Consider the following 10,449-nt stretch of genomic DNA (forward strand, 5'->3'; position numbering starts at 1 on the left):
GAAACTGTAATCCCACAAGCAAAGAGATTTGTGTGAATAAAGGGGGAGACTAGCAGGCCATAATCCTTTCTCCAAGTTCTGGACCACAAAACCTCTGAAGATTCTAGCTATATTTATTCCCCGCCCTCTCTCCCAAGCAGGCCATTCCCTGGAACAGATTCCACTTCCTTTCTCTTCATAAAGAGCCTCTGGAAGGCTCTGCCATGGCATTCTCACCCCGACCTTACTGCAGCCTCTCTCCATCAGCTCCATATACTCCAGTGCTACTAGGGGCTTGACCCCTAGGCAGACAAATATTATTACTCTTCTATTGTGATTGTCACTATTATTGCTTATCCTGGTCCAAAAATGGGGGTGGGAGAGGAGCAATGATGCTAAACTAAAGACCTGCCCTTGGAGGGCTGGGGGCAGTGTATCAGAACTCCAGCAACATCTCCCTCAAACTGAGAATTTCCACCTGAAAGCTAAAAATTTCTATGTATTTGAAGAAAATCATAGCCTTAATTGTGCTGTCTGAAAAGTTAAACTAGTGATTTTCTATTCTTTTCTTTTTTTATTTTTATTGATTTTTAGAGAGATAGGAAAGGAGAGGGGGAGAGAGAGAGAGTGAAACATCAACTGGCTGCCTCCTGCATGCTCCCTTCTGTGGATCGAACCCACAACCTGGGCATGTGCCCTGACCAGGAATCAAACTGGTGACCTTTCGGTGCACAGTATGACGCCCAAACAACTGAGCAACACCAGCCAAGGCCATTTTCTATTCTTAATGGGGAAATAAACTGAATGAGGAAGAGGAATCCTGAGATGGGGAGAGGGGAGGAGAAGGGGAGTGAATAAATGGAAGTGGTGAAGTGAGGAAGGATGAAGGGCTTAATTCAACTATAAAATAAAAATATAAACAAGAATCATGGAGACTAACTGGATTGGCATTTCTCCTCCAGCAAGTATCTACGAATGGGGGAAAGGGGCTATCTTGCAGTAGTCTTTAGAAAGTGATGAGATTTTCTTAATATTTAAGATTTTGAATGCTACCAAACTTCTCTTCCAAATTAGAAAAGACTCTAATGGTTAGAAAACAGGCTTTTAAAAAATGTTTTTAAGTGAGAAGTTGTCTTATTGGCGTTCATCTGGAAAATCGCTTGAAATTGGCAGTTGACTTTTTTTTTTTTTAAGTAGCTACACAGGATAGGGTTCACTTCGTGGTGACCGCCGGATGCTCCAAAGTCAAGATCCTCTGCAGACAGGAAATGCCTTTGCCAGCTCCAAGGTCTCCTCCCCAAGCCCTCTCTATTGTCTGCAGAGATTTGTGTACATCTGACTGAGGAGATTTCCCGCCTGCAACTGGGAATCAAAGACTGCCTCAAAAGAAGGGAATCCGTGGGGGCTTTCTGGCTTTTCTGGCTACCACTTGGAACCTACTGTGTGCCAGACATTGATACCTCCTCTCAGTTGAGCCACCCACCTCTCTAAGGAACTGAAGAACTGAGAATGAGAATTATGCTTCCCAAAGCCCCCAACCAGCAAGGGGGTTACAGGGACTGGTTTGCCTTACTTCCAGCCCTGCTCTTATCCACAAAGGTGCAATTCCTGAGAGAGGGTTCCCACAGCCCCATCTGAAGGGATAGCTTCTGTTCCATAGACCTTGGATCTAGATATTTTGGTGGATGGGAGGGATTTCCAAAGTGCTTCTCATCTGAATTCAACAGCAATACCCACCCACCCACCCCCAAAAAAAGTATCAAGGGACAAAATTGGATTAGAAAAGTACAGAGTCCAGCTGGAATAGCATGAAACTCAAAGGGATGAAAAGTGAATGTTAACATTATTTTTACTACAAGATACCGCACTCCTGGCCATTTAGAAGCATCCTGGGTGATGGCTTGGTTTTCTACACTCTGTCCCATGTTGTCAGTGGTCACATATATGTCACCTCCGACCACAGATTTCAAGGATCATTATTAGGTTTTAAAGTAAAATAAAAAGGTGAGCTTTTGAGTTTGTGTTATCTTCCACAAGGCAGTAAAACTGGAATGGGAATTTTGGAAAGTGCGGTCTGTCCCCAACAAAATGCATCCCCCCCCCCCACCCACCCAAGTCCAAATATACATTTTCTTGAATCCCTCCCTGCCCCCATTAATTAAAATGAATATTCACAGCAATGAAACCACACACACACACACACACAGAGGGTGGTCAGAAATGTCGAAAGAGAATAGGTACTTTCACTATCAGGGATGGTTTCCTCTTTTCCCACAAGATGTCTTATCAGCTTTCACCCTGAGAAAACCATAAAAACTAAGAAAAAAGAAACCTTATGCAATAGTTCTCTAAATAAAATACTACACAACGGGCTAGTCATCCCTCAAAATGATGTTGTTTAAAGAGTCAAAGTACATCATCCAACAAAATCAATATCCTATTAAGTTAGAAAGGGTTCTGAATATCAAAGACCAACGAACTGAATAACTTAAAATATAAGTACATGACCCAGGGGATTAATCACACACTGTCATGGTGAAATTAGGGCAATTCTTCCAATCATTAACGTTTTGCTTACAAAAATGTGCTTTTCTGTTTGTCTTTCTGCTAAATGATAACCGTTTTCGAGTTGAATCTCCTGATAAAAAGAGTTGAAAACAAGACAGGAGTTGTGCTGTAAAGGTCGCTTCAACATGAAATAGCCAAAAGACAAACAAATGAAAAATGCCTGGACTGTAGGACGAATTTGTAAATATTCATTGGCAATCTGCAACGGGGCACTTTAGAGAACAGGTAATGCCAACCTGCGTCCTAAGAACACTGTACTTCTTCAGTTAACACGCTCTTGATTCTTAAGGACATGTTTAGATTCAGAATATGAGCAGCTTGAAGAGAGCTGGGAATAGCTTTAAATTGGAAAACTGCCTGGTTTCAGGAATGGTCTACTTTAAAACAAGATTTCACCCCTCAAGTTTCCTGGTGTCCATCAATACATCAGCCTGTATTTCTCAGCTTGATCGTCATGATACAGTTATTCTCAAGAATAAACATTAACCAGAGGTTATCTCCAGGAGCGAAACACACACACTGATTTCAGGATTGCTTTAATTCAATATTAGGCCCACAAGCCTCCCATTCTCTCAGACTCTGATACAGACAGTCCCGTTTTCAAAGGAGATTGATCACAACCTTTGAAACCCTGATGTAACCTGTCAGGCAGGGTCAGGGAGTGTGGAGCCTGCAGCTGATGGGAAAGGAGACCTTCCCACTGGCTGTCTCCTTTGGGCTCCAACACTGAGGAGACACCGAGAACAGGAGAAACAACAAAGACCTTGAACTGAGTTGGGAATCTGGGGGCTGGAAGGGGATGTGTAGATCAACCAGGCCATGTTCATCCTACAGATAGAGAATGAGGCCAAGAACTAGAACTTCAACTCAAATCTATAAGCTTCCAGGCCTGTGTACACCTCCCTGCCTAAGGTGGCAATACTAACCTAAATTCACAGGCCATTCCAGGCCATTGCAAGGAGAAGGGATGCCACAGCCCCCTAAGAGCAGTGACTTTTTTCACTCTGTCTTCACCTGAGGGCCCACATCTGGGGAGCCACAGCCCTGGCCAGCCACCTTCACAGAACCTCTGCCAGGAGGCACCCTGCTGCACATCTGGAGGCCTCCATGGAGGCAGAGGTTAGAAGAGATTTTTCGGCTTCTCCTCTTACAGGTCTCTCTCCTCATTTTCCATGCACGCAGCTAGATGCAGAATAGCAATACCTAGGCCAATCGGAAACCCCCGCCCACCTTTTCCCTCATCTCACACTCACTCTCAGCACTTTCATTCTCCCTTTCTCAGTACCCCTTCCTTGACCCCGCTCCCTCCCCTCAACCGGCAAATTCGGGCTCCCACGACCTTGGATAGGCCCTGCTTCCCTCTTCCCCTCTCTAAGCAGGTGAGGGAGGGGTTAAGGATGGGGAGTGAGGGGGGAATTCCGGCCCACTAAGAACAGGGGTTCTCAAAGCTTGGTCCCCGACGGCAACTTTGACCTCACCTGTGCACTTGTTAGACATGCAACTTCCCTGTCACTCCAACAAATCAGAAACGCGGGGGCCCAGGCCCGGGGCTGGGGCCCGGCATGGCGTTCCAGCAAGCTCCGCAGATGGTTCTGAAGTTCCCAGAAGCATGAGAACTGCTGTCCTAGCGGAACCACCTCCCGCTCCTCCCGGCCAGGGTCCCCATTCCCCTAGCGGACCCCCCAGCCCCGCTGGGCAGCCAGGGGATGACGCAGTGTTGACTCACGTTGGTCAAGGACAGCGGCCGGGCCAGGCGGCGGGGCCGAGGCGAATCGATGGGACTCGAGCGGCCCTGCGCTTCTGCGGAGCCGCCGCCGACCCGGGCGCCCCGGGCTCCGACCTGCGGGAGCCTCCCCGCCGCCCCAGACGCGCACGCGCACCTATCAATTGCAAACACCTGGGAAAAAGCCCAAACCCACCTTCCAGGTGCCCACGAGCCCGCCAAGGCCCAGCACCGCGCTCTGGGTGCTCCGGCTGCTGGAGCCCCAGCGCGATCACCACCTGAGGCTCCAGCGCTGGCGGGTGGGGTCGGCGCCCCCAGGTGTAAGAAGTGCGGATTTGTTCTGATCAGAGAACGAGAGGGCAGACGAAGACGGTCGTCTCACCAACAGATTTATTTTATAGGCAGGTTACTCATTAAAAAACACACACACACAAATATTTTGGCCATGTTTTTTACAGTGAACAATTATATATATACATATACACATTATAAACACTGGTTGATGTAAAACACAATTATCTACAATCTACTTACATTTAATTAACCTGCTATTTCTAGTTCCTGTGCTTAATTTCAGTCACCAATGAGTCAGTTTTTCTGCCTGAATTGGACAGTACTATCCTTAACACCTTAGTCAAACAGGTACTAAGTGATAGTGCAAAACAAGCATCTAAGATTATCAACTATCTCTCTCTAACAAAAGGCAGGCACATCCCGGAGATGAGCTCTGGGCTGCTTTCGGATTTAAGCAGCAGTGTAAGAATGTAATATAAAAGTAAAGAATGTTTCCTTTTAAAATATTCCAAGGCTGCCTGAAATGCGGGCCCCCTTTCCAAGGCATACCTCTGAGTTTGGGGTACCCTTTGGTTTTCCATTAAGTGGGATGAAGATACAGATTATAGAAAAGTTATTCAAGAAGATCCCATTAAAATCTTTAAAGTTATAACTTAAAAATTCAACCAAAATGTTCAAAATTGCCTTTTATAAATAGGAAAAAAATTACTTTTTTAAAAGGGGGTAAATTTAACCAGTGAAAAGTCCCCTTATCGTACAACCTAAAATCAATATATAAACTGTTTCTTAAGTCAAAATTAAGGTTTCAATGTGAGTTTGTTATTTAGCCAGTGCACCAAATATTTTCGGTTTCCAGAATACCAGCAAACTAACTTCCTTTCCCATATAGTTTTCCAGTTGTCTATAGAGATTTCCTGTTGCAAATATTATTCCCAAGTCCAGTTTTCTGAATGTGCCGATGTCAGTGATCATCATCCAGCATTAAAATAGCCTTTATCGCCCTCAATGTCCACTTCCTGATCAGAATCCTCTGAAATCTCTGACTCAAGGTCTTCCTGGGAGGCAGGGGAAGGCGAACATTGAGAGCTATCCAAAGCACCTTTATTCTGTTCACTGGGCAAGTCTTGCCTCTGATTGCAGGGATCGTCCAAACTTTCCAGTTCCTCTTTTTTATTGCTTTGAGGGTTCTCCTGAATGAAGAGGATGAAAATGGAGATTGGTAGATCATGAAATATGGAAGAGGTGAGAAATAAATCAAAATGCTTTTCACCTTCTACCATCTTTTTAATTTTTAGTTTATCAATTGCTCTTAGCTATAGTCTCTACATATATAATGCATACTCTTTTTCTCACTTTGGAAAGATTATGCTCTTGCCAAATAAGAACAACCAATCACAAATATAACTGTAAAGGTATTATGTCAAATGAACACTAATTCCAGCCCAAACCCATGACCTGAAGATTCTTAAAAGTTTAGGGGGGTGGGAGGGAGAAATCAGAGCACTGCAGATACACAGTATTATCATTCTTCAAATAGCTAAACTTTGCCAATAACAGGGCCTTCTAGACATTTTTTTAAATCCTCACCTGAGGATATTTTTTCCATTGATCTTTGGAGAAGAAAGTGGAAGGGAGGAGGGGGAGAGAGAGAGAGAGAGAGAGAGATATCGATGTGAGAGATAAACATCAACTGGTTGCCTCCCTTACACGCCCCAACCAGGGTGGAGATCGAACCTGCAACCAAGGTAGGTACAGGGTACATGCCTTTGACCAGGAATCAAACCTGAGACCCGTCAGTCAGCGGACCAATGTTCTAAACACTGAGGCAAACTGGCTAGGGCTAGACATTTTTTTTAATGAACACTAAATAGTGATTAAGGAAAAAGTTTCAAATTGTTAGATTGAATCCTTTTCATCCATTTTCTGGAGTATGTTTATAAACATACATAAATATGTGTAACAGGTTACAAAATCATGGCAAATAAATAAATGTAGAACTGGAAGAATGTTGCCAACTGAAAAGAGAAACAACTATAATTTAAAATCTGAGGGAAATTTCTTGAAAATATTCCCATATTACATAGGTATCTCTAGTTTAAGAGTCCCTAGTAAACTGCAGTCACACTTTTGATCAAGAACTAAATGAGCTAGTAAATTTAATCCTGTGTTTGTCTAAAATGGACAGAAACACTATATAGAAGTATTATAAAGTGTGTTTTTTTTAAGCAAGCCTATAGAATAACAGATTCACCAGGCTTGCATCTATGTAACAAATATACGTACAAGGTCAGAAATTGAGAGAAAACCTGAACATTTTTAAATCACATTAGAATAATGAAATAAATTTTATTTCCTGATTCAAAATATTCTTTGTAACACTATCTTGTTTTTAATGAAAAAGCTTTATGATTACTATATTTAAAAATGCACACTGCTTTCGATTTCCCAACTTGTACCATTGTTTCGAAAATATTTTATTTACTATAAACTACACATACATTGGCAAATGAACAATTCATCAATTGCAGATTATTTTGGGGAAGTCATCCTGATTAGTACTTCATAAACAAATCTTTAGCCTTAAGTTAATAGCCTTTAAAAACTGAATTAGCCTTTACTTTTTTATCACATATTGCGTAACAAGGTCATAGGAAGAAAGACAGTTAGAAAGTTTAAGCTACTTTCCAAACAGGCTTGGATATTCTCTTACATGTTTTTATATTCCTTTTAAGAGCTGGCATTAGAAGGGAAATGATTTTTAAACTCTTTGATATTTAATTCTTCTTTAAAAACAGTGTAAACAAGACTTAAAGGTGTTTATTTCCTTATATTTACCCTTGAGCTCTGACTGGTTTTATTATGGCTGTGTAAATAAAAGAAACAATTTTCTCCCAAAGATAACTGCTTAAGTCATTTACTGTCAATTACTTTATCTTTCCTGCGTTAATTAGATAAACAACATATGGGGTTTATAAAACAATTAGCCAGGAGTTTTACTAGCCAGTGTGTGAAAACCCAAGCATAATTGACATAGGAACTGCATTAGGTGCTTTTAGCATTACTGCCACCTGAGCAACTCATCCTGAATTTCAGCAAGACTATTTGCCTTTTTAATCAAGGTGAAGAGGTTAAATAGTCTCTCAAATGACTTTTGCATACAACCTATAACAGGCCTCGCATTGAGATAACCTGATAAAAATATTTATTTCCATAGAAACAGAACCATGTCCATACCTGCTTTAGTCTTCGCCATTTAGCGCGTCGATTCTGAAACCAGGTTTTGACCTACAGGAAAAAGAGAAAGAAAACTTGCCACCAGCCCAGAATCCCGAGGGACGTGGTGGGGAGGAGGCAGATTCCGGGCTCCACAGCAGACCACAGCGCCAGAAACTGGAAAGCTAGTCTCCAGGAGCAGGGGCGCACAGGGGCTCCACGTCTCCCTTACGCCCCGCGACGCCCGCCCCAGGAGAGCTCCCCAGGAGAGCTGCCCCGGGCAGCCCAGCCGGTGCGCTCACCTGTCTCTCGCTAAGCTGCAACATCTTGGCCAGACGCTTCCTCTCAGGCGGGGAGAGGTATTTCTGGGTCTCAAACTTCTTCTCCAGCTCGATAGTCTGGTCGTTGGAGAACCTCACCTGGCCGCCTTTCCTTTTATGCAGAGGCCTCTGCAAGAAAGGGCTCCAGAGCAGAGGTTTGCCTGTGGGCAGAAAGAGTGCTGATGAGTGATGGCCTTGGGGGTGACCAAGGGGGTAAGGAGACTCAGGAGGACACCGGACCAGACACGTCCATATACATTCACCGAAACATGGACCCAATACAGGGCCACCAATACACATGCATACCCAGAGACAGAAACAGCCAGTCACACCTCCACTGCAATACGCAGAGACCACCCTGAACAATCACAGACACATACACACCACCTTCACACCCACAGCTAGATACCAACAGCCAAATCTTTTGATCACCGAAAGAACAGCCATTATAGGTTGAGCTTAAAATACCAAGACCCTCTTTAACCAGTTGCTCTCCAATTTATCTACAACTTTTTGCACCTCTAGGTCCTCTCCCTCGGTGAACCGCACTTTCCAAATACTCTGTTGGGAGGAGCGGGGCCGTTACATTCACACAGGCTGTTGTAGCCAGAGACCGACGGCGGGAGTCTAGCCAGGGGACCCCGCGCTAGGCTGCGTGGGAAGCCCTTGAGCGCGGCGCCGGCCTTCGGCCACGCGTGGGGCTTCCAATCCTGGATCCAGGGCGCCGCGGCCTCCTTTGATTTCACACCCGGCCCGCGGGGGCGGCCAGTTAAAGCCACCCCGTGGGCTATGGCAACATTTCCGTCAATGTGTTTCCTGTTGGTCTAACTCGAAAACCCTTTGCTTCCTCCTGCTCAGTCCCAGCAGTAACCCAAGGAAACCCAGGGCGCGCTCGGTGAAACGTTCGCCCCCATCCCCGGCCCGGCTGAGAGCCCCCCTCCCGCCACAGCAGGCTAACAGAGCCACGCAGGGGCCCCGCAGCACCAAACCCTCGAGGCTGGAATAAAAAAATACGACGTAATAACTTTTTTTTAAAAGAGAACTAAAATATAATCCTCCACCCCTATCTCTCTAACAATGAGAAGATGGAGAACTGAACTAGAGGCCGTACCATCCTAATGTGATTAAAATGTTAATGGATTAAAGTGTTAGTTGTCTCCAGGGTCTCTTCAGAAGCTGCCAATAACAAAGAGATTTAAAACCCTGGTGGCCCCCCGGCAAGAAGCCTGGGCCCCTTACTCCACGCCGGGGCTTCGGATGCCAGAGGCGCCAAGGGCCACCCGGAGCGCGGAGCAAGGGTGCCTTCTAAGCCTTAGGCCGCGCACCGAGGGGACGAGCCCCGCACCTTCTATAAGCCCAACGTGTCCGCACTGCCCTTCGAACTCCAAAGACGTGCCCGACAGTCCGTCCGTCCGTGCGTGCGTCTGTAGGCCTTCGCCTAAACGCTTTGAAAGCTGGCATTGTTTTTTTTGTGTGTGTGTCTTGTGTGTTTTTCGAGATTTTGCTTACGTCAGGCTTCAGACTGGTGCAAAACAGCCTCAAAAAAAAAGGAAGCAACTGGTTATTTTAGCTGCCATAAAGTCACATCCCACACAGAGGAAATGAACAATATCAGAAAAACGGATCCCGGCTATCAGAAGTCGAGTGTTTCCTGAATTTGTCTGTATTGAGGATGTCGATAAAATAATCAGCAGCGTGCACTACTCCGGGGGAAGGGTCTGCTTCACGCAGCCAGGAAAACACTTAACAGCTTCTGAAACCAGATTTACTCCTATCGAGAACTCAAGATTTCCTGTATGAACGGAAAGGGTCAGGCTCTTTCACTGCACAAGCTTGTTGAACCGGGTCCAGCCCCGTAACCACCCGGGCCCGGCAACTATCCCGGCCCCGCGGGGGCCGGCCGGGGCGCCTTGGCACTCCCTTCCCCGTCCCTCCAGCTCAGGGGACCCCTCCCAAGGCGACGCGCGCGCCCCACAACTGCCTTGGGCCGCCAGCCCCGGCGGCAGCGCCCGAGGTCTCACCCCGGCCGGCGCGCCCCGACGCCGGCAAGGTTCAGGAAAACCAATCTGAGTCATGGTGCGGTCACTCCCGCCGCGCGCCGCCGGTGCCCGCGTCTCCTGGCCCCGCGCGCGCCCGAGGGCCGCTTTTCAATCGCTTTGGCCACAACTTTCTATTGCCTCCCCTCCGCCCCCGCCGCCTCCTGGGCGCTGCCACCTGCCGGGTGGCGCCTTCCTCGCCGCCGCCTCGGCTCGGCCCCGCCATGACCCCGGCCGCCTTACCCAGGGGGTCGTGGCGGAGCAGGGCGTGTGTGTAGTCGTTCACCGTCCGCGGAAAGGGGTACAGAGGTCCCCC

General features: G+C 46.4%; 1 protein-coding gene across 1 annotated transcript; it reads right to left on the reverse strand.

Annotated features, from left to right (window-relative positions):
* Positions 1–4,642: 4,642 nt before the first annotated feature.
* Positions 4,643–10,449, reverse strand: HHEX (hematopoietically expressed homeobox). Its single transcript, XM_006090051.3, has 4 exons — positions 10,377–10,449; positions 8,080–8,258; positions 7,799–7,849; positions 4,643–5,754 (listed from the first exon to the last, which is right to left on the reverse strand). Exons 2-4 carry the CDS (start codon positions 8,101–8,103, stop codon positions 5,536–5,538), a joined length of 294 nt encoding a protein of 97 aa, XP_006090113.2. The 5' UTR covers positions 8,104–8,258; positions 10,377–10,449; the 3' UTR covers positions 4,643–5,535.

Source organism: Myotis lucifugus, unplaced genomic scaffold, assembly GCF_000147115.1.
Source record: "Myotis lucifugus unplaced genomic scaffold, Myoluc2.0 scaffold_66, whole genome shotgun sequence".
NCBI lineage: Eukaryota > Metazoa > Chordata > Mammalia > Chiroptera > Vespertilionidae > Myotis > Myotis lucifugus.